Source organism: Tripterygium wilfordii, chromosome 9, assembly GCF_013401445.1.
Source record: "Tripterygium wilfordii isolate XIE 37 chromosome 9, ASM1340144v1, whole genome shotgun sequence".
Classification (NCBI taxonomy): domain Eukaryota; kingdom Viridiplantae; phylum Streptophyta; class Magnoliopsida; order Celastrales; family Celastraceae; genus Tripterygium; species Tripterygium wilfordii.
The window spans coordinates 10,505,911-10,530,960 of NC_052240.1; the positions used below are offsets into that span (position 1 = coordinate 10,505,911).

At 37.0% G+C, this 25,050-nt stretch overlaps 3 protein-coding genes across 13 annotated transcripts; 2 read left to right on the forward strand and 1 right to left on the reverse strand.

The window, feature by feature from the left end:
- Nucleotides 1–454: 454 nt before the first annotated feature.
- On the forward strand, nucleotides 455–1,942 carry LOC120004753 (shewanella-like protein phosphatase 2). Its single transcript, XM_038854043.1, has one exon. The coding sequence runs from the start codon at nucleotides 470–472 to the stop codon at nucleotides 1,679–1,681; it is 1,212 nt and encodes a 403-aa protein (XP_038709971.1). The 5' UTR covers nucleotides 455–469; the 3' UTR covers nucleotides 1,682–1,942.
- Nucleotides 1,943–3,878: 1,936 nt separating this feature from the next.
- Nucleotides 3,879–8,217, reverse strand: LOC120005322. Of its 11 annotated transcripts, XR_005469793.1 has the most exons (7): nucleotides 7,997–8,217; nucleotides 7,815–7,885; nucleotides 7,355–7,537; nucleotides 6,950–7,215; nucleotides 6,220–6,398; nucleotides 5,622–5,700; nucleotides 3,879–4,169 (listed from the first exon to the last, which is right to left on the reverse strand). XR_005469793.1 is itself a non-coding variant. In XM_038854904.1 (3 exons), the coding sequence occupies exons 1-3, from the start codon at nucleotides 6,308–6,310 to the stop codon at nucleotides 4,067–4,069; spliced, it is 273 nt and encodes a 90-aa protein (XP_038710832.1). In that variant the 5' UTR covers nucleotides 6,311–6,936; the 3' UTR covers nucleotides 3,879–4,066. The 11 variants fall into 11 exon arrangements, 2 of the variants coding, with proteins under 2 accessions (XP_038710832.1, XP_038710831.1); XR_005469796.1 differs by lacking the exon at nucleotides 7,815–7,885; XR_005469794.1 differs by lacking the exon at nucleotides 7,997–8,217 and having other exon boundaries at nucleotides 6,220–6,363; nucleotides 7,815–7,976.
- Nucleotides 8,218–10,758: 2,541 nt separating this feature from the next.
- On the forward strand, nucleotides 10,759–12,296 carry LOC120006142 (shewanella-like protein phosphatase 2). Its single transcript, XM_038856059.1, has one exon. The coding sequence runs from the start codon at nucleotides 10,793–10,795 to the stop codon at nucleotides 12,002–12,004; it is 1,212 nt and encodes a 403-aa protein (XP_038711987.1). The 5' UTR covers nucleotides 10,759–10,792; the 3' UTR covers nucleotides 12,005–12,296.
- The last annotated feature ends 12,754 nt before the right edge of the window (nucleotides 12,297–25,050 follow it).

Genomic DNA, 25,050 nt, shown 5'->3' on the forward strand with positions numbered 1-25,050 from the left:
ACCCGACCCTTTTTGGTGAGGTTGGGCAGCTTCGACAAAATAACATGTTTACTAAATATTTATATATTCAGACACTAATTTTGATTCAATTTTAAATGTACTTAAATCTTAATTAATTTAAGTAAATAAGATAATAATCTAATTCAAATTAAGATTTAGGCAATAAATCAAATAAGGTTTCTATATTTAGACCCTAATCATGTTTTAAATCATACGAAATGTGTCTGAACCTATATATCAGACATATAATTTATATCGAAACTTTGTTTAAATCGGATCGAACAAATTTGATCATTTTAACTAGACAATTAGACATAATGTTGCCAACCTAGGTTGGGCCTTACCTAAAAAATCATTTTAATTGAGCAAATTTATTTATTTATTTGATTTTGAGGAGCACAATTCCTACACGGAACAAAGACAAATAGAATAAAAAGACAAATAACTTGTGAATTTCCAACTGGAAAGGATGGAAGATCCTCATCCAATATGCAAGAAGATACCAGACGTCGTCGCCTCCTTCGTTGACACATTCGTCGATTTCTCTGTTAGTGGCATCTTCTTGCCCCCTTCTAACCCGAATTCCAATTCTCATGCTGGCTCTCCCTCTGATCCTCTGCCTGCATATTCAACGTTGCGGACCCATTACCCAGCCCCGGACCGTCTGATCGCTATCGGTGATCTTCACGGCGATTTGGAGAAGTCCAAGCAGGCATTTCGCCTGGCCGGATTGATTGACAGGTCCGATCGATGGACCGGTGGATCAGCAGGAGTGGTCCAGCTCGGCGACGTGTTCGATCGTGGAGGCGAGGAGCTCAAGATCCTTTATTTCCTCGAGAAATTGAAGCGGGAGGCTGAGAGGAGTGGTGGGTATTTAATAACCCTGAACGGGAACCATGAGATCATGAATGTGGAGGGTGACTTTAGAATTGCGACGAAGGCGGGGTTCGAGGAATTTAGGGCTTGGGGGTTTTGGTTTCTTGCGGGAAACAAAATTAAGGATTTATGCAAGGGTTTGGAGAAGCAGAAGGATGCATTTCAAGGGATTCCTTCGTTTATCCGTGGTGTGAAGGAAGAGTATCAGCATGGTTACCGGGCAAGGATAGCTGCACTGAGGCCAGATGGGCCTATTGCGAGGCGGTTTTTGTCGAAGAATTTGACTGTTGTAGTTGTTGGGGATTCTGTTTTCGTACATGGAGGGCTCTTGGCCGAACATGTTTCCAAATTCGGATTGGAGAGGATCAATGAGGAGGTGAGGAATTGGCTAAATGGGTTGATGGGGGAATCGCCACCCGAGTATTGCAAAGGGAGGGAGGGAGTGGTTTATTTGCGGAAGTTTTCTTATGACTCGGTGAGAAGATGTGATTGTATTGCACTTGAACATGCTCTGGCTACCATCCCTGGTGCTAAGAGGATGATCATGGGTCACACCATTCAGGAGTTCGGGATCAGTCGTGCTTGTAGTAATAGGGCAATTAGAATTGATGTTGGTATGTCAAAGGGGTGCATCAATGGCCTGCCTGAAGTTTTGGAGATTAATGGGACTTCCGAGCCACGAGTGCTAAGCTCCAATCCTTTGTATCAGAACAAGTATAAACCATATTGGGATGCTGATAGGAAGGAAGGGTTGGGGTTGTTGCTTCCAGAACATGGACCAAAGCCAGTGGAAGTGAAGGCTTAAGGAGTTGGGTATTTTAACCTTGAACTGCTAATTTGCTGAACATCTATGATATCTTACAGAAAAGATGACTGGGCAATTTGGCTCTATGTTCAGTACATTTGGCCCCTGGCCTTACATTGACCTAAGCCTTGTGCACTGGGAATTTGTTTTTGGATAGACATTGCTTGTTAAACTAGCATTTATAAAACATTGTTCATCAGCAATCCTAATGATATAATATTGCTGAATGCAAAGACTGCTGATGGTTTCAATTTCTTTTTATGTTGTTTGTGCTAATGCCCCTGGCTAATCACCCTATTTTTGTAAATTCCACTATTACTAACATTTGTCAAACAATGCCAATAAAAATACAAAATATTAACATTACACCCACATGTAATGTCATAGTTGTAATGTTACGAAAACAGTAACATTATGCTATAACCTATATAATAATGTTACTGTTTCTCTGCTCCCACCACTCACTACTGCTTCCACACCAAAACACAAGCTCGAGTGACAATAAAAGGAAGACCAAAAATTGATTCAATCTACTACACTTAAGGGCACTTGAGAGTGCGTATGAATCGGAAAACATGAAGAAAAATCCTTAAAAATAGAAAATCAAAACACTAGAGTCAAGAGCACTCAAGAATCAACAAAACACACAAATCATATACACACGTAAAGTGATTATAAAATTCCTTGTATCAAAAAAATAAATAAATTAGATAAAAAAAATAAAAGGCCCATCTCTCTTTCTCTTTCTGCAAAAGCAGTTTCCCCTTTCACTTTCTTTCACACTGGCAAGGCTTTCAAGCCCCAAAGAAAACACACAAAAACCGAACCGGTGACTTGATCTAGTCTTTTCGTAGCTTCAACACGGCCCTGTTCCAATGAGAGAGAGTTTCAACAACGAAGCGAACCAGTGACTTGATCGAGCCTTTTAGTAGTTTCAACACGGCACCGTTTCAATGAGAGAGTTTCACCGACGAAGAGCGGTTTTGGAGAAGAAAAGGCTGCGTTGTGTTCCTCTTGCTTCAGAGAGGGAAAGAAAGAAAAAGAAAGCAAGAGGATAGAGAAGTCACTGATTTTTCTACGGGTATTTAAATGTCCAACTGTTTTTTTACTTGACCTAGTTGTCCAAAAATCAGTACTCAAGTACTTGACCTAGCAAACACTCAGACATGCCAATGCCCATTCTTGCTAGATTGGCCTAGCATATTTGGGACAACAAACCATTGTCATTATAGCCCATTTTTTTTGAATGGCCTCGTAAAAGGGATTTGAAATACAACTGCTGGGCCATCAAATAACAACTATTGTGGTTGCTCTTATAATGTGTTTTGTTGTGGATCTAACCCATAAGCACATGAAAGTGGGGAGAGTGAGAGAAATGCATTTTCAGTTTAAACAATGGACCCATAAAATAAATAAGTGGATTTGTGTTGGGATTTACGCCCGCCAATCTGAGCTCTTGTATCTCATAAGAGTCGGGTAAAGAGACTTTTGTTGTACTAGTTCAAGAGATAAAGAACTGTAGATGACTCAAATATCTCAACAAAGCAGACGTGACAACATGAGAGCTCTCTATTTCTCATTTGAGGCTTTCGCTATTATATATAACTACGCAGGATTCGCGCGTTGCCACGAGGTCGTATTTGTCACTTGTTTCTGTGAGTTAGAGCACTTTGAGCTCACGTTTTCAAAACGTAGGAGGAGACTTTATGCCTTCTCTGCAATTAGAAATAGTAGCAATGTAGTAGGACAGTGAAAGTTGAAGATGAACATTTGATGCATTAGAAGCATTGTTTGAAGAAGTACAAATACAACAGAAGATAAAGAAGCAAAGAAGAATTTTTACTGGCACATATATACATGCTGGCATAGACTAATCAAGTCACAGAGCAAAAAACACACATCAATATTGTTTCAGAAAATATAGACAACAGTCCTTTGAAAATTGACAAAAAAAACATGATAAAACATCCTGCTTGCTTTTTGCCATGTATAGTTCATTAGATGTTCATCTCTCTCTTGGGTCCAGATCACACAGCTGCACCAAGTGCACCAAACCCTCAATCACCACGTCGTGGAATCCAAAATCATCAGGGACCCTGCTCTCAGCGGGTTTGAAATTCTTTGCTATATTGATTTAATATCAACATGCATAAAGAAAATATTCCACTTGCTTGCAGATCCCACAATATCACCCAAATAAATTATAAAAATCATGCAATTAAATATATCATGTGAAAAATATTATCTTGTAATCTCCACAATAAATTATCCTGTATTGAAGAAGTGTGAAAATCAATAAAAATTGTATAATTCTAATGCATACACATTTCTAAATCTGCTTGAAGGAAGAAGAAAATTGGAAAAGAAAGTAGAAAAGAGGGAACCTCAATCGCTCACGCAATACATGATTCCAAAATATTGACACACCACAACCTTCACTTTAACACTTGGCCCAATGGGAGAATAGTTAGGCGGCAATTTTTGAAACCTACAAAGAAGTCCACAAAAATTATAGAGTTGAGAACAAGACTGTGATAGAACAAAAATTATTGATACCACTGGTTTTCAGGACCTATTTTGACTTTCAGCAGTATTAACACAAATTCATCACAATATACTTCAATAATTTTTAAAAAAAACAACTGTATGAAGAGGAGGCCGGGAGAGAGGGTTGCATAAAAGAGAGGAAAAAAGTTACTACCATTTCCAATCATTGAGCCAGTTTTAGTCAACTGCTCTATAGTTGTTATACATATGCCTAAAGAGCAAAATACAAACATTAATAAAGGGAATTGAAAGATACAATATTTAGCATGAGGATCATATTGGCCAGTTGTGCATTGGTGAGATCTACTATACTAGACTCGACCTTGGCTGAAGCTTTGGCTTGTTTACAAGCAGTGAAATTGTCTTCAGAGTTGGGCTTTACTGAGTTGATATTTGAAGGTGATTCTGCTGTCATTGTTAATGCAATTAATGGGAGTGTTCCAAACCGTGCGGTATGGAGTAAAGTGATAGAGGAAATCAAGAGATTGCTAAGCTATTTCAGGAGTTGGAAGGTTGTCTTTGTGCGACGTACAGCAAATTCGGCTGCTCATTCCATGGCCAAACATGCGCTCCTTGTCCAAGACATGCAGGTCTGGATTGAGGAAGTTCCTAGCTCGGTTGTGAATATTGTTTATGCAGAGAAGCTAGCTTGGGAAAGAGATATGCAAGGCCTAGGAGGAGAATTAGTATAAGGTGTCTTATAAGCTGATTTATGTCTTATTATTATATGTCTTGTCCAACTTTCTTATTTTGGTTGTATTCCATCATTATGGTGGCCCGAGTACCTTTGATGGTCTCCATTTCTTTTACTCACGTGGCGAGTTCTGAAATATATATTGGGTCTTTTGACCTTTTCAAAAAAAAAAAAAAAAAACAAAAAAAAACTTACTCATAAAATGCGAAACACCCGAAAAGAACTTTCCGAAAAGATGCGAAACAATCACAGAAGCAGAGAAGTTCATAATTGACCTATAGAAACCACCTAATTACAAACATAAGTAACTGACCTACATCCACCTTAGTATGTTCCACCCAATCGGAACAAAATTAAAGATCAAAATAAAAATTAACTAACCTACATCATAAGCAGCATCATTTATTCCTTGATGATCATTGCAAGCATTTGTAGGAAATAATAATCGTTGTATGTACATACAAAGTTTAAACATGAAAAGGTTATCTAAGGGACACATGTAAATTATAAAGATTGGAAACACCTACAAATGGCAATCATAATAAAAGGAAAATGCCGTCAGCCCAAGGGTTCATTCAAGGCACAGAACATCGAGCCATTAGCTATTCCAAAAGTGTGTATGCAAGGATTTTCTTGACTTTAATATGGTGTGGTGGGTTTTCTCAGAATAATTGACTGCAAGAATCAGACAAAACTAACCTTCCAAAATATACCTGAGGATGAAGTGGCAGTACAGGAACAATGACGGCAAAGGAAGCAACACAAAATTGGTAAAAACCTGAACAAAGAAGAATAAAATAAAGAGGGTCAAAAATAAGAGAATAAGCAAATGATCCAACGGCCAAAAAAATTCCCAATCAAGGCACAATAGTCCTGAAAGATGCAATTAAGCTAAGAAAAAAAGAGATCTACACAGTTAACCGAAGTTGGAACTGAAACAAAAATTAAAATCAAAATGGAAACTACAGAGGGAAATCTTCAACAATAGCAGGATGAAAAGCTGAAAACCTATCATTCCAAGAATGACAAACACAAACAAATAACTACAACCCAAGTTCCAACCAACACAAAACAACACGCACGAACGCACAGGAGACCCAACAATTAAAAACAAAATGAAAGCTACTATGAAAAAGGTGAAGGAGAATTCAGCAGTTGAACAAAAGAGAGAAACCATGAACACTTCAGAAGTTCAAGTGTATATGAATGACCGCAATCAATAAGAGAAAACAATAGCCAAATCCGCCAATCACCCGTAACATACATAGAAAATCAAATTAGGAAGTTCACTACAAACCTGATGATAGGACAAAGACAACGAAAACCGTGGATGTTAGTAAGCTTATGAAGGAAGACGACGAAACTGATGAGGTGAGCAACCCTGGCATCAGCAACCAGCAGGTGCATGAACTATAGTTGCCAGCTCAGGTTCTAGAAATATCTTGAAGAGGGTAAAGCAACAACTGGTTGAATTGTCTTTGCAAGAAGACAAATGGAAAACGAAGTTAACACAGCAAACGACAAAGGAGTATACACAACGCTAACGACAACATAACGGCAGCGCCTAAAACAACCGCACGATGATAATCTACCAACAAATCCAACGACCCTCCTTCATCCCAAATGAAGGATATAGACGCGAGTAGGAAAATTGTGCAGAAGTCGCCACAGGAAGGCCTAAAATCTTCCAATTTTAGATATTAGACTAGTGTGTAGCTCGCGCTCCGCTGCGGGGATTTTTTTTCCACATGTTAACCTTGATGTAGAAAGATGTCTTGTTGCTCAATCGTATAGAGTTGGACAAATCCAAATATAAACAAATACTGAATCGCTAATACAATCCAGAGATGAAAGAACATGTGATGGAAACACACCTTTACCATATGCACAAAGTATCTATTGTCCAGTTTAGAGAATGAGTCAATAATATTAAAGAAAATCATAACACCATATGCACAAAGTATCTATTGTCAAGTTTAGAGAATGAGGCAAGAGCTTTAAAGAAAATCGTAACAGTAAGCACTCACCAGAGATGAAGCTCAGCTGAGAAGACCTCACGCCACCTCGGATGAGAAAGCCACAACACTCATTAGCAACCTAAATGTCACCCAACTTATAGCACCCTAAACTACTTGACGCCATTTTAGAACTTCGACAATAGAACTAATAATTTCAAAGCAAATATATATAGGAGGTGCGATCAATTACTGTGTGTTACCTCTTTCATACCAGAACACCATGGAGGAAGATTATTCTCTGCCCTTAATAGTGCCAGCGGAGCTGGTAATCCATACTACAAACAGACATGAACAAATATCATTAGGCACTTCTTTCTTCCAAACAAAGACTCCATTTTCAATCACATTAAAATGACCCATTTGCAGCTAATAACTACACAGTTTCAAGGGCAAACCCCAAGATTTAGACAGTACTCGAAACCGTTTCTTGAAGGAGTGCTTGTATAGATTTGGATTGCAGAGAGATAGGGGACATAACGATTTATATTACGGTCTCGTTGTTGTTCACAAAAATTGGAACTCCAGCACCACAAGCACTCCATCATAGAAGCTCCAAAAATCGGCAAAGGTGAAATACTCAACTTCGTCTCTCTTGCTCTACAGAAAAAAGAAGTAAAACAAACAGAGTAAAATTGGTGAATTGAAACAAAATCCAAGGCAAACAGAACAAACGTTTGGTAAAACTTAGACTTTGCGAGTTGGGTTTAAAAATGAAGCAAGCAATCTAGGTTTGATTGTGCAGACCCTTTCTCAAGAATCATGGTTCGGGAGAGGAAGATTGTGAGAAAAAGGTTAGAAAAATCAGATTGTGGCGAGAGAGAGACCCAGAAAACAGAACAGGAAAACAGCACAATTCAAGTGGATATAGGAATACCAGTATCACCAATGATGGAACAATTGCAGTTCGGATCGAAGAGGAGAAATTGTGCGACAGAATTGCCATCCCTAATGGACAACAACAAATTCAATAGGTGAAAACCCCAATAACCCGTGCGATAAACAGTGATGCAAGATAGATAGTTGAGAGATCTCAGGAAATAAACACAGCGGAAATACCTGGAATGATGGAGGTCGATTGAACGCTGCAGTTATAGATTCACACATTGAAGGAGAGAGATCAAATCACAAAGAGATGCATGCACCGAAAAATTCTTTGTCGTACGTATGAAAGTCGTCTGCAGCGGCGGGAATGAATTGTCTAGTACACGACGAAGATAAGAACGATGGTTTTGTCGTTCATGACGGAGCAAATGCCACATAACCGCACGATAGGGAAGTGCCATCTAAGATCAGACGGCCGAAAATCCACAATAAAGACTAATAGTAGTTGACGACTTAACGTAGAAGAACCCAATAGCGAGAGTAGAGAAAAGTAGTAGGACTCGCCACAAAAAAGCCCCAATAGCCGCTGCAGTTATAGATTCACGCACCGAAGGAGAGAGATCAAATCACAAAGAGATGCATGCACCAAAAAATTCTTTGTCGTACGTATGAAAGTCGTCTGTAGCGGCGGGAATGAATTGTCTCGTACACGACGAAGATAAGAACGATGGTTTTGTCGTTCATGACGGAGCAAATGCCACATAACCGCACGATAGGGAAGTGCCATCTAAGATCAGACGGCCGAAAATCCACAATAAAGACTAACAGTAGTTGACGACTTAACGTAGAAGAACGCAATCGCGAGAGTAGAGAAAAGTAGTAGGACTCGCCACAAAAAAGCCCCAATAGCCGCTGCAGTTATAGATTCACGCACCGAAGGAGAGAGATCAAATCACAAAGAGATGCATGCACCAAAAAATTCTTTGTCGTACGTATGAAAGTCGTCTGTAGCGGCGGGAATGAATTGCCGTACACGACGAAGATAAGAACGATGGTTTTATCGTTCATGACGGAGCAAATGCCACATAACCGCACGATAGGGAAGTGCCATCTAAGATCGGACGGCCAAAAATCCACAATAAAGACTAACAGTAGTTGACGACTTGACGTAGAAGAACCCAATCGCGAGAGTAGAGAAAAGCAGTAGGACTCCACAAAAAAGCCCCAATAGCATGCACTTTAGAGGAGTAGTAGATAGATAGTGGATAGATGGATAATATATATTATTACATAGTATTATTGATTTATTGATTTTGGCAACCTGGGTTGGGCCTTACCTAAAAAAGATTTATGCTATTCACACTCCATTTTTTACTTTATAAACTCTCTCAATCAATTGTCATTCATCTCTCACTTTTTAAAAAATCAAAGAAGCATGCGTTATTTTCATACGTACGTGTCAAATTATAATAAAAGTCAATTTCAGAAATTTGTCAAATTATTATACTTTATTGTACTTTTGGCAATATTATTGTCTCTGTCTTTCCCTGCTATCTACTCCATATTAATATTATACGAGTCTATGTGACGTCCTTTTTTGGCATGGGCCATGCACCAATTATTAGTCTTTTTCGACATTAAAAATAAAAAAAATAAAAAAAGAAACGAAATACACACAAGATTATGATTTTCAAAATTTAGGGCTTTTATTTTAATTATTTTATTGCATTTTATGATTCTGATTTTTCTCAAATATCATTATGTTAATTTTTACAGTTTTTCCCCGTTTATCATCAATCAATGTAATTAAATATTTTCTTGTCTATATAGTCGGTAAATAATATTTAATTTTACACAGTAGTTATTTTTTACACAGTAGCACTTCGACTTTGATTCCCTAATCGTCTCAACTTCACCTCTACCTCAGCCAACATGTTGAAACGCCTCTCCCGATAAGATTTTTTTCCCGAAAGCGAGTATTTCGTCCCTCACCCACATTCAACAAACTCCCTCACCATACAAATTTTGAATCAAGCTCGAGTCGCACTCTCATCTCATTAATCACCTTATAAATTTCCTTGAAACACATGTCTATCTCGTCAGTATTACGAAACCACAACGTTAGTTTTCCTTTTTACAACAAAAAATTTTAAGAATTGTTTTACACACACATCTGGTGCAAACCTTCCTGTAATGTAAGCTTAATTAAAGGGAACAATAGCTTAATTAAAGGAAAAATTGAAAGAAATTTTGTTTATCTAGCTATAGACGTTTGAAAAATGAGTTATTGAGTTGAGCTGTGTCAAATTATTTAATTATTTTGTTTTTGGGTAATAATTTTAGAAGAATCTAATCATATTATATGATTTTTCATGAGGTATAAATGTTTCTCTATCACAAATATTACAATTCAATCTAATTATTTTGGGATAATCGAGTGAACTGGGGATAAATATTTTGAATTAGAAAATCCACCCGGAATTACAAAAGTATTCAAAGAAGGATGACCCATTTGCGTAGTACCATTATTGCCTTAAAAAAGAAGAAATTTTAAAGCAATTAAGAAAATTTAAATAGTTTCAATAATATCAGCATTTAATTTATATTATTAAAAATAGTTGAGAATTAAAGTACCAACGTATACACACATTGGAAACCTAAAAGCAATGTATACACTAGACATGAAAGGACAACACAACAGACATGACACACTAGAAACCTAAAATAGCATTCCACCTAAAATAGCATTCCTAATTGCAAGTGTGAATAGCATAACCCAACCTAAAAATAATGCATACACTAGACATGAAAGGACAATACAACAGATATGAAAGACTGTTATGTGTGATAAGGGGATGAGAAAAGTAAAGATAGTGGCACAAATAGGAACGCCGCCTAAAAAATCATTTTAATTAAGCAAATTAATTAATTAATTTGATTTTGAGGAGCACAATTCCTGCAGGGAGCAAAAAGAGAAATAGAATAAAAAGACAAATAACTTGTTAATCTTTTCCATAATTCCTGGAAAGGATGGAAGATCCTCATCCGATATGCAAGAAGATACCAGACCTCGTCGCCTCCTTCGTTGACACATTCGTCGATTTCTCTGTTAGTGGCATCTTCTTGCCCCCTTCTAACCCGAATTCCAATTCTTATGCTGGCTCTCCCTCTGATCCTCTGCCTGCATCTTCAACGTTGCGGACCCATTACCCAGCCCCGGACCGTCTGATCGCTATCGGTGATCTTCACGGCGATTTGGAGAAGTCCAAACAGGCATTTCGCCTGGCCGGATTGATTGACAGGTCCGATCGATGGACCGGTGGATCAGCAGGAGTGGTCCAGGTCGGCGACGTGTTCGATCGTGGCGGCGAGGAGCTCAAGATCCTTTATTTCCTCGAGAAATTGAAGCGGGAGGCTGAGAGGAATGGTGGGTATTTGATAACCCTGAACGGGAACCATGAGATCATGAATGTGGAGGGTGACTTTAGGTATGTGACGAAGGAGGGGGTCGAGGAATTTAGGGATTGGGGGTTTTGGTTTCTTGCGGGAAACAAAATTAAGGGTTTATGCAATGGTTTGGAGAAGCAGAAGGATGTATTTCGAGGGATTCCTTCGGTTATCCGCAATGTAAAAGAAGAAGAGTATTGGCCTGGTTTCCGGGCAAGGAGTGCTGCACTGAGGCCAGATGGGCCTATTGCGAGGCGGTTTTTGTCGAAGAATTTGACTGTTGTAGTTGTTGGGGATTCTGTTTTCGTACATGGAGGGCTCTTGGATGGTCATGTCAAATACGGATTGGAGAAGATCAATGAGGAGGTGAGGAATTGGCTAAATGGGTTGATGGGGAAATCGGCACCGAAATATTGCAAAGGGTGGGATGCAGTGGTTTGGTTGCGGAAGTTCTCTGATGACTCTGCGAGAAGATGTGATTGTATTGCACTTGAAGAAGTTCTGGCTACCATCCCTGGTGCTAAGAGGATGATCATGGGTCACACCATTCAGGAGTTCGGGATCAGTCATGCTTGTAGTAATAGGGCAATTAGAATTGATGTTGGTATGTCAAAGGGGTGCATCAATGGCCTGCCTGAAGTTTTGGAGATTAATGGGACCTCTGAGCCGCGAGTGCTAAGCTCCAATCCTTTGTATCAGAACAACTATAAACCATATTGGGATGCTGATAGGAAGGAAGGATTGGGGTTGTTGCTTCCAGAACATGGACCAAAGCCAGTGGAAGTGAAGGCTTAAGGAGTTGGGTATTTTAACCTTAAACTGCTAATTTGCTGAACATCTATGATATCTCACAGAAAAGATGACTGGGCAATTTGGCTCTATGTTCAGTGCATTTGGCCCCTGGCCTTGCATTGACCTAAGCCTTGTGCACTGGGAATTTGTTTTTGGATAGACATTGTTTGTTAGACTAGCATTTATAAAACATTGTTCATCAGCAATCCTAATGATATAAAATTGCTGAATGCAAAGACTGCTAGTAAATTGTGACTGCTGATGTTTCAATTTCTTTTTATATTGTTTGTGCTAATGCCCCTGGCTTCCAAAAGTCTCTATTCATCATCATCCACCGAGCCTTTATCCCAAAAGTTTGGGGTCGCCTACATGAGTCTATGAATATTTTAGCATGATTAGCTTGAAGAGAAATGTGCTGATATAGGACTACTTTGTTCTTGGTCTTGCATTTCTGTGATGTATGTGTGCATTCATTTTATGATTCAATCTTGACCTCCATCTTATGTTTCCTCATTGTTCTTCATTCAATTGAGAAAGGGTTGCTCAAAATGTTGCCAAAAACTGTCTGTGAATCTTAGGCTGCTTGAATTTGAGTTTATACTATTGATAAAGGTTGCCTAAAATGCCTTTCTTGCTAGCTGATTAATCACGAATATTTTAGCATGTTTTCTTGACAAGCAATGTGCTTCAATCCGGACTGCATTGTTTCCACTATTGCATCTGGGATGTATGCTTCATCCATTGCATGAACTCATGCTCATGGCCTGATTGATGTATTCACTTTCGTTCTTTTTTGTTGGTGTATTTTAAATTAATGTAGAAAATTATGTATTTGTTGATATGATTAATTTATTAAATGATTTGTTGTCTCAATTAGCTTGTTAAGCGTGTTTTCTCAAATTTAGTGGGAGATCTAAAGTTGCACATTGAATAGGAGAAAAACAAATGCACCTCACTTAATATGAATGAACACTTCCGTGGGTTGTTAGAGCAACCACAATAGTGTACATAAATTTATCATCATCCAAGAATCCCGGCGATACATTTTTAAAACCTATTTTGGCTTCTGCGGGTGTTCACTGCTGTCTGTCCCTTATTCACGGTAGTTATTCACAGCTATCCTAGGAATTTGCATGCTTTCCAGGGTGGTTCTCAAAAAAACTTCGAGCGGTTCTGGGTGTGAAGGACAATAGAATGACTGAAATGGCATAGGCAATCGAGTTTTGCTGAGCCGGATTCATGTATCAGATGCTCTTTATTCAGATCCAGTCTCAAAATATTTTTGTGGGCGATTGAGTTTCATGTCAGGGTGTGGATGGTAGTTCTGAGATTGGGAATCGGATGGGGATATGCTGGCTATCTGGCAGGCAGAGGCGGCAATGCCAAAAAAGCTCAGGAAAAATCTGTGATTTCGTTGCGCCGCGATGGTACCTATTCAATAACAGGTATCCTCAAAACCTCTTCTTACTGCGATCTTATCTGATGATGTGGGCTTTGGTTTCACCTCTCTGTCTGTTTCTGTTCGCACCTTTCACCCTTTCTTTCAGTTATGACCGTGTTGTTGGGGTAGTTCATATGTTGGGGTATACCGTGGGTCAATTTTTCATCCAGCTACTCGCGAATAAAAGAGAAGGACTTCATAGAGGTGACTAGCGTGGTTCAATATTCATTATTTTTCATAGAGCACATGTTCTGTATTCTGTTTATCCAGCTTCTTTGGCGGTGCACGCAATTGGGTTTTAGCTATTCAGTTTAGTTTGCATGGGTCTTTGTTCTTATTGACGGATGAATGTTAAGATTTTTTACTTCACCGCGGTTCAAAGAAGACGGATTGAGGTTTCGCGACGGTTTGAACTGCCGCTTCCTTTCTTCAAGGCTCTTCCCTGTTTAGTTGGTAAGACTTCAAACACGTTTATCTCAAAAAAAGTTGCGTGACTTCTCTCTTATCACGTTCCTCTTTTTCAGGATTCAGCGCATTTTTTGGTAAGTACAGGCTACAAACACGCCTTTTAAATGAAAGCAACCATTCACTATATTTGACTTGGGAATCCCAGGGGTTATGGAAATTCAATTGTTGTTTACGTTGATTTCCTAATTGGGTATTGTTGTGAAAACGAGCATAGGCTCTTGGTCTATGAATACATGCCACAAGGGAGCTTAGGAAATCAATTGTTTAGAGGGTGTTATAATGCTATTGACGCTTAAATTTTGTTTACATATGCTGACATTTTTATTCTGGGTTGTGCAGAATGCTCAGTGTCATAACCATACTTAACAAGAGTGAAGATAGCTTTAGGAGCTGCAAAAGGACTAGCCTTCACAACGAAATTTCTGAAAACAAATAGTGCTCAATTCTCATTGTACCTACAGGTATCACCGTGGCTGAGAACAAATTTATATCATATAGTCTATTGTTTTCAGTACAGAACACAAAGAATTCATTATTTGAATATAAATAGACTACTTGAGAACCCAGCCGTCAATAAATTCAAAGATGCGTTGGCCAGGTGGCAGGTACAACACAGGTAGTGTAAGCGTTCCAATATCTGTAAGTTTAATCTTCATGTTAACTATCGCTTTGGAAGTTTTCAATTACAATGTATAAGAACTATTATTTTATTAATTTGTACTTGGTTCATATTGATGGACAATAAAAAAATTTGTACTTTGGTTCATGCAGGGAATCAGAAAGCTTTGCAATGACCTGTTGGATTTGAAGGAAGCTGTGAAAAATCTAGCTGCAAATATGCAAACAAAGTATTTGGCTTTCTTGAGGTAATAGGGGGTATACAGGAATCTATAAAAGCCAATAATAATTATATTATTATCATTGGCATTATTGTTGGCTTTTCTGAGCTTGTAAGCCATTTTTCATCTGGTAGCAAAATTAACCCTTTATGACATAGTTTGTGATGCCCTCCGTTGCTGCTTATAGTTTCTGCCCATGCAAATAGCCTTTATATTAAACACTCTGAGCCTAGATTTTTCAATAGTTTGTTTGTTGCTTTTTAATGATTCTACTGCTCCCCTGTTTTTGTAAAACTTGCATGGCCCCTAACCGACTTAAGGTCGGGAAAGCTGATGAATTTGTATGCTTAATCCTCTGACTTTGGCGCTGGAAAGTCAGAAGATATACTTAATGCTATGAACATATACAAAATATTATATATATGTAAGATATAGTATAAAGTTACATATATATAAAAGATAACAAAATCTAATCTTTTGCTTATATACAACTTTTATTGCGCATTAAGGGAGTAAGAACAAGTGCAGTGTTTTCTATATATAAGCATGTTGCTGTTATTCGTACCTGGTGAAAGAAAAAAGAATTGGGACCCTTCTGACCCGTTACTTCTCCATTTGTTTTATGGATATTCAGCACTTTATGTTTATATTGGTGTGAAAGGCAATTTTTTGCTTCAAAAGTGATGGAGCGGACTGGTAGGAATGCTTTTATTATTGGTGATTCCAGTGGTAAAAAATCTACAACCGCTGAGATCTCTACCACTATAATCATGATCTACCACTATAGTCATCATGATCAATGTTTTTAATAGTTCTAGAAATATATGGAAAGAGCAGAATATTTGGGTGGCCTGTCAGCGAAACAAATTTTATGAAAACACAAATGCCATGGCATGTGTCATCACCAAGGTTGTTGTGCATTTGAGCTATTACAAGGGACAATTTAGTTTCTTAGGTAATCAGCCAAGGACATATAGATAAAGTGGCAATTGGAAATCCTCTAGAGTCAAAGACTTTTGCATTGCACAGGTAACTACCATAGTCATGTCACCATTTGTTGGTGGACAATAGGTTTAAATATCAACTTGCTGTTGATCATTTTTCTTTTCATTTTATATGAAATAGGTTTTTTTTTTGCCCGAGTTTTGTAGTCCAAGTAAGAGCCTCCAGATTGTCCAGCAACTCTACCTATTTTGGTATCGGTTTCCTGCAAGTTAATATTATTTTTTCCAATTATCAGGATGTCAACTTTTTCCCCTGATACTGATATTCATATAACCTTTCCTGCTTAGAAAAATGATTTTGGAAACAATAAATTGAGTGCTATTCAGTAGAGACATCTTCCATTTGCTTTATTTTTCTTTTATTGCTATAATGTGGTTATGTGGCAGGAAAGAGTGGGAACCTTTCAAGGCCTCAAAAAAAAAAAATTCCCCATAAAATATTTTTGGTATTCGTGGGTCTCATGAATTAAGGTACCTTTGACATCATCACAGATGTTTTGCAATGTCAGGTCAAGAAGCTTGTACTTATTGGTTAATGGTTATTCTTTCATTTTATAATTCAAGAATATTATTTGCTTTTAAAAATATGCTTGAACTGTTTTGTTTTTGTTGTTTAATTCATTCCCCTTTTCTATTAGTTAGTCCTAACAAGAAGCAATTCTTATGAATGCAGGATAAATACCCTCATTTTACGATGTAGGGATCTCAAGAATTAAGGCGTCTTTGACATCATTGCAGAGTCAGAATTACTGGATAATGGTGATTCCTTGATTTCTTAATTTAAGAATATTATTTGCCTTTACAATAATGCTTCAACTGCATATGCATTATGTTTTGTTGTTTAGTTCATTCCCCTTTCCTATTAGTTAATCGCCACAAGCAACAATCCTTATGAATGCAGGACTGATATCGTCATTCGTTTCTTAAATTAGGATCTGGGCATCTTCCTTTCTTATGTTGTCCGTTAGATAAACAATAACGCTATTTTTAGTAAGTTGGCTGATCCGAATATTAAAGTAGACATATTTAAAATAAGGTGTAGACTAAACAGGTTTGAAGTGAGATTTCCAAATTTTTGGCCTTGCTTTCCCTCTATTATTGCTGCCATTAGCTTCGTCTTCTTTGCCCATTTTGTTTGTAAGTTTTGATGTTGCTGGTTTGGATTGTTAACCTGTGCATTTATGAAACAGGTAAGACTATTTTTTTGTATAATGTTTTAGGGCATTATTCTTCTTTCAATATGATCTCATAATCTACACATTTTGTTTTCTTTATAAGGCTTTCTCCTTGGTTTTTCACAGTTTTATCTGCTTAGCCAATATTGGATTTGAATGAACCTTTGTGTCTATAGTTTCAGGATGCTTGGTGCTAGGATATCTTCACATCTATGTTTGCGCTACTGGATGATGCCACATCACACGCAGTGATGGATCACTCACATTCAAGATTTGTCAAATGTTTGGTGATACAAGACCTATAAAGTCTGGGATTGGGATTTGGATTTGTAATTATAGTTTATAATTTCTTTGTAAACTAATCTTTCTGAATGAATAAATTGATTTCTAAATACACTTAATTGGTGTTATTTGATATCTTATCCAGAATTTCAAATACGTTAAGTATTGATAAGTATTGGAATTTCAATTCTCACACATTGGATTCTCAATTTCTATGTAAACAAATACTATAAAGCTTTTAATGAACAATTACTTCAAAATTATACAAATAAATCAAGTTGACGCAACGCTCAGGTTCACCACTAGTATATATACATATATGAATTCTCTGATGAGGTCTTAAACTGAGGCCCAAACTTTTAGGATTAACTTTTAAAATTCAAAATTTTTTTCAAAAATCTAGAAAAAATATATTTATGTTACAAACCCAACCATATATTTTTTTTTCGAAACAAAAATCAAATGCAATATGAAAAGTGTGAAATATTTTTTGTTTTTATATTCAACGATACATAATTCTTTTATATATATATATGTAACAATTCTCTTATGAAAGTAGGGTCCTAAATTTTAAGCATCAAAATATTTTTTTAAAAATTTGAAAAAAATATATTTGTATTTTGATCGATCCCAATGATATATTGTTTGTTTAAAACAATAATATACTAAAAATTGAAACTATAATATGTGATAATTTGAAGTGAACTAGCATAGTTGGCATAAGATGTAGCCACAACCATTCTGAAGTGAAAATGGGTTGGAACGAAGTGAAGAAAAAAATACGGAAATCAATAGGTAGAGACTGGCAACCAATGGGTAGGAATAAAGTGCCAATCAATTCATACCTATACGCGAGAGTTTGGTAGTTGGGGTGGGTCCCAGTTGAAATAGAGTACCAAACTAGCAGGCATGCCAAACTATTGTTATTGTAGCCCATTTTTTTTAATTGCCCAATATAAAGGAGAAATACAACTATTGGGCCATCAAATAGCAACCATTGTGATTGCTCTTATAATGTGTTTGGATGTGGATTTAACCCACAAACGCAAGGAAGTGGGGAGAGTGAGAGAAATTCATTTTTGGTTTGAACAATGGACCCATCAAGTAAATCAATGGATTTGTGTTGAGTGTTACGCCCGCCAAGCTGAGCTCTTGTATCTCATAAGAGTTTAGTAAAGAGACTTTTGTTACACTAATTCAAGAGATAAAGAACTGTAGATGACTCAAATTTCCTTTAAGAAAGCAAGATGCTCGTGCCTTAGTATCGTGCGGTTGTACTTATTTGTAATTTGTTTGCAATTTTTATATTATTGTATGCTCCAACAATTTCAAAAAGTTTCTTATATTGAACTTGCACAAGACAAAGCCAGTGAGATTGTTGACGACCTCAGCAAGTTGTTCTGCTTTAAGTGTGCCAACTAGAAGAGTGCAATTGTTGTCAATATTTGCTTTATTGCCTAGCGGATCATTTCTATGATTATTTCAATAATACCTATAAAACTGCTAATAAAATCTGAAAGACTGTACAATTAAAATATGATACTAAAGAAGGTGGAGCAAAGAAGTATGCCGCTAGCCGCTAGCCGCTTCTTCCTCTATTAAATGATGGACAACAAGTCTATGGTGGATCAAACCCTAGAATTCCAAACGATAACAGTCGATGTGCGATCTAAAGGAATGAAATTGTTCGGTTTTTCGATTCGGTTTAGAACCGGAAACCACCAAACCGAACATTTTTAGGTTGTTCTTTTTGTAAACCGGACCAAATCGATTAACTTGTATAACCCGTTTTAAACCAAACCGAAAAACTTGGTTTGGGTTTCGGTTTTTCGGTTTAAACCGGACAAGTGTGCAATTATGAATTTCGGAATTATATATATATGTATGTATGTAATTGTAATTCTGAATTTCTTAATTACATATATATATATATATGTAATTATATTACTTATATATATATATAAGTATAATTAAACCTAAAAAAAAATAAAATATATATATATATATATACACATTACTTATATAAAATTATAAAAGTATAATTAAACCTAAAATACTATTCGGTTTTCGGTTTGAGACCGAATTAAAATTTTTAAGACCGGACCGTAAACCGAAAACCGAATAACCTGAATTTTCTAACCCAAAATAGGACCGTAAACCGAGAAACCAAACCAAATGATTATTTTCGATTTGGTTTACGGTTTGGTTTGGTTTGATTTTTTACACCCCTAAATGAAAATATGCGACAATCTCATTTGTGGCAAGGATAATTGATAAGGTATACCTTTAAGTTAGAAGGACATCAAAATACAACTTTGCCACAAATAAAATGACTTGTCAGTTATCCCTTGAGGTGCTAATGAGAATCTCACATCGAAAGATGGTAGATTTGGAGCCTAACTTATAAGGGAGAACAAACTTCCTATTGTCAACCTGGGTTTTCAATAGAGAGTTAGGCCCAAACTTATATTGCTAGACTTGGGCCCCATCCCGTGTGGCTGGTATTCATTATTGGTGTTTCATTGAGAGTGCACGCGTTTGTGTGCAGGCCCATGGACTGGCACTATCGTAGGCAGGCCTGCCCCAGAGCCCATTCCTTTGTGGAGTTGGGTTAGCGGACAGTGGGCCGTGTCCATTGTGGGCGGGTTGGAAAAGAGAAAAGGACCCTTAAAAAAAAGAGAAAGAAAAAAGGCCGTTAAAAGTAAATGGGAAAGCCCTAGATCCACTAGACTTGGTAAGGCTATGTGACCCTGACTGGCAAGGCTTGGGGCGGTAAGTGGGCAGTATGCCGAAATGGTACAGTCAGGGCAATGCACGAGGTCGTGCATGCTCCAAGGGGGGAGGATTGATGAGAATCCCACATCGGAAGATGGTGGATTTGGAGCCTAGATTATAAGGGAGGATAAACCTCCTATTGTCAAACTGGGTTTTCAATGGAGAGTTAGACCCAAACTTATAATGCTAGACTTGGGCCCTCATCCCGTGTGGCGGGTATTCATCAGGTGCTCGCAACACGTCTACGAATGAGTCAAGAGATAAAGATGTCATATGAGGACAACACCAAAGACAACAACCATTCCGTCTATAATGTAAACTTAAGATCTGTTTGGTATCACTTTCGTTTCTTGTTTCTTGTTTTAGTTTTCAAAAAATAGAAAATAAAAACAAAAAATATTGTTTGGTTGTATTTTCTGTTTTGGTTTTTATGAAAACCAAAAACAGGTTTTCAAAATTTTTGAAAACAAGAAAAAAAAGGTTTTTAAAAGTTTTGGAAACAAAACTAGTTACATTTATTATAGATTACACTTTGTTTAAGATTTCAGATTGCAAATTGCATAGAGATATGAAGACAATGATCAAATATACTTTGGGTTATTGTTTTATTTCTTATATTTTTTTCTTTCTGCTAATGTTTTCAATGGTGAAAGACGGCAAAGGCTGTAATTTTTTCCTTCAGCTTTTGTTTTCAATTTTTGTTTTCAGTTTTAAGTGTTCAACCAAACAAGTTTCAATTTTATGTTTTCATTTTATGTTTTATGTTTTTGTTTTTAAAATTTTTGGAAGTGATACCAAAAACAACCTTAATTTCTACAAATCCAAAATTTCTTTGATATTTAAAAAAAAATGCTAGTTTTGAAGCCAAAAGACATCGAAAACCTACGAAACAACGAACAAAATCACAAAGTATGCACTTTTTGATATAACAAAGGTTGGTTCAAGAAATACGATTCTTATGAGGAGGAAATGTTATATTGCTTGGTGACTTAAGTAAGACCAAAATACTTGAAAATGGAGACGTTGAGTTGAAGTTCACCTCTGGTCCTCTGGACTCAAAGATGTGTTATACACATACCATTAATGAGGAAGAACTTGATGTTTTTTCGTGCTTCAATTGAAAACTGTTAACAAGTGAACCGGTTTGGAAAGGTGTATGTTAGCAAAGTCAGTTGAATTAGATAGGAAAGAAATATGTGATAGGTGATACCTGGTTGTCATACTTACTATAAATTCCGTAATTGTAGTTCCTTTGATTGAGTTGTAATCTCCTTGTAATCTCCTTTTCACACAAGGAAGCCCTTGTATATATTACGAGATATGATAATAAGAATACATACAAGCCAAATATTCTTTTCTGCAAAAACTTACTTCTGGTTCATGTCTCCAATTACTGTAATATTCTTTTCTGCAAAAACTTACTTCTGGTTCATGTCTCCAATTACTGTCGTCACTTTCACACTATGGATATGGGAGTTAGCTCAAAAAGCAACAGTTAATGATAATTTTTTGAGTTTCTATTAGCAATTTAGCAGTGATAAAGCAAAATAGAAACATAGTTAATCAAACTGCTGCAAATGGAGCTCTGCAAATTTTGTTAACAAGAAGAGAATAGCTACTGAGCATGGAAGGAACAACCATTTTGTATGCTGATGAACAAGGATTGGAAATATCACCATGCTTCGTTGCTCTTCAATTTCACGTCCCTTCAAACATTAAAAAAACTGTCCACCCAACACTTGGGATTTCTTTACTTTTTTTGAAAATAGTTTAAACCAAGCACTTCATTCCGTAATAGCAAACATTACACCTAACGTCACATTAGTAGCCTAATGAGTTTTTAATTTTTTTTTTTAAATATGCCAAAATGAGAACAAACAGAAAACAAAAATTAAAACTAGGATGTGAAAACTATTTTTGGCTTGCTCTTAATAACATCATCATCATTTTTGTCCTATTTATTTTATAGATTTTTCAATATATTAGAGACATGGTACAAGAGTTCTACTAATTGTAACCCAGACCTGTTCTGATACATATTTAAAAATTGGTGTGAGACTTCTTATACACTTAAAAAATAAGAATTCTCAAAATTTTATGTGTGCAGAATTCTGTTTCTTAATATATTCGTATCCATTAATATAATTATTATTTTACATATCATTTTTTTTTTGTTTTAATTAGTTTTTAACTAAAACTAGTCGGTTGCTTGTGCGAGATTTGCTAATATTAATTTCGTCGTTGGCTCTTGCTTATTTAGATTATAAAACATAAAAATAAGTAAAAATACTGAGTAACTTCTTATCATATCTCAGCCGTTGATAAGATAATTGGATACCAGTGGTTGGGATCACTATCATAGTTGTTTACTCAAGGGATAAGTATCACAAAGGCCCTCTAAGTTACGAAAAATGGTCAATTCAGCCCTCTATCTTTTTTTCGTGCCAAATGAGCCCCTCAACTTCCACTAATGGGTCACGTTTGCCCTTCTATCCATAGTCCATCAAAAATTGCTGACGTGGATACCATTTTCAGACGTGTCATATATATTTATATAATCTGAGTAATACGTGGAATTATTGACATGGAATTTGATAAAAAATTAAACTTAAATTGTTTTATACAAAACCTAATTCCAATTAGAGTTTCAGTGTTTCACATAGCAAGAAGAGACAATTATTTTTCTCAAATGCGCTGCTCTCACTTTCTGCACTAGGGTTCTTGCAGGCTTCAAACTTGATACTCAGTCTCCGTCTCCCTCCTTGCTCAGGTATCCCTTTCCTTTGCGATTTGCATTTCGATATACAAATTCTGTTTCGATTTGGTTTTCGAAAATGTGTGTCAATCTACGATATGTGTTTCGATTTGGGTTTCGCTCCTTGTTTGATTCGATTTGGCTTCCTTTCTGTTTCGATTAGGGTTTCAATCCATTTTTGTTTCAATTTAGATACCTTTCCATTTCGATTAGGGTTTCGATCCCTTTCTGTTTCGATTTAGATACGTTACTGTTGCGATTTAGATACCTTTCTACTTCAATTTGTCTCCTATTCCATTTCGACTTAGCATTGACTAGGTGTACTTATTTGCAGTTTCAATCAGTTATTCATTGGTTGATCCAGTAACAATGGTGAACCGAAAGACAAGAGCTAAGCGAATTAGAAGGGTGAGAAGACATGTTATGTGATTCTTTGTTTGTTGACAAAGACTTGTGTTCTATGTTGTTAATGTCTGCATTTTTTATAGGAATCACCACCAAGTTCTGACAGTGATTATAGTGATGCTGAGAAAAGAGAAGAAAGTGATGAAGAATTTCTCCCTTTGGACGAATCTTCAGAGGATGATGAAGAGATCATTGCTACCAGAGAGAAGGTTATGAATTTCGACAAAGGATGGAAATCTGTGGCTATGCTACAGGAAAGTGACAAAGAGGATGATAGTGACAATGCAAATGTTACTGAAGGTGATGGTGGTATTGATGTAGATACTGGGGTTGGTGGTACTGATGGGATTGGTGGTAGTGCTGGAGATGTTGATGTTAGTGAGGATGATGAAGCAAATGGTGAGTCAGATGGACCTTTGAGTGAGTATTTGGAATCTTCTGATCCTGCCAACAATAATGAGTGATAGACAGAAGGTATGTTTATCATGTTTGATTTAACAATTTAATATGTATGTTATGTCTTGTTAATCTGGCAGCTAATTCAATACTTTTATATGTAGGGATTGGTTGGGGCTGTTGCAGCAACATGGGCCAAAGCTGACCACAGGTTCTGTTGTCGACATTTGTATGCAAATTGGAGCAAAACACACTCAGGAAGACATTTGAAGAACTTGTTCTGGGCCTTAGCTAAGTCCACCAACAAGTATGACTTCGATAAGAATTAGAAGAATCTTGAGAGGCTGCTAAGGACTTGATGCTGTGTGATCCTAAGCATTGGTGCAAAGCTTTCTTCTCAGCATGGCCAAGGTGTGATTCAAATGATAATAATTTGTGTGAAGCATTTAATGGGACAATAGTTGAGGCAAGAAGCAAGTCTATAATATCTATGTTAGAAGATATCAGGAGGGCAATGATAAGGAGGTTTAGGGACAAGAAAGTTGGTGTTAATTCATGAAAACATGATTATGGTCCACTGATACACAAATTTTTTTTGCACAATGTGAATGAGAGTCATGTATGGGTGTCTGAGTGGAATGGGGGAGGGAGTTATGAAGTTGGGCATGGTTCTAATCAATTTGTTGTTAGATTAAGAGAAGGTGAGTGCACATGTGGGGCATGGCAACTTTCTGGAATCCCTTGCCCCCATGCCATCTGTGCATTACATGATAATGGTGACAAGCTTGAAGATTACATTAATCTTTGGTACAAGACACCAACTTATTTGAGGGCATATCAGGTACCACTAGAGCCAATTCGAGGAGAAAATTTGTGGCCAAAAAGTGATCAAGATGTTGTGGTTCTTCCAAAGTTGAGGAAAATGCTTGGGAGACCAAAGAAGAAAATGAGGAGGGAAATGAATGAGAATGTATTGAAACACAAATTGAGCAGAGTTGGGAGGCCAATAACTTGCAATGTTTGCAAAGGCAAAGGTCACAATGCAAGAAACAAGGCATGTCCAGGAGCCAGTTGCCAAAGGAGTACCCTCACTGCATGTAGGACACCAAACCAACATACTTCTCCTTCCATTGCTTCTGCTTCCATTGCTACTGCAAGTATGGAAGGGACCACAACTGGCTCATGTCAAACTAGACAAGGACAGTCTATCAAGTACGTCAGCCCTTTTCACAAAGACTGCAGGGCTAAGAGCAATCAGAGGAAGAGAACATTGCTCACTGGTATTGGCCTTTATATCAATCCCGAGACAGGTCGATCAATTCTCAATGTAAGTAATGGTTAAACTTTACTTTATGTTGTTCTATATTTAGATTGTGATCAAAATATATTAACACAGGATTTTTTTTGTCTTTATTGTATTCTGGAACTTCAATGGCTAGGGTGGTCGATCGCGGAAGCAAAATTCCATGACTAAGAACAACTCATCCAAGAATGAAGCTGGAGGTGGCT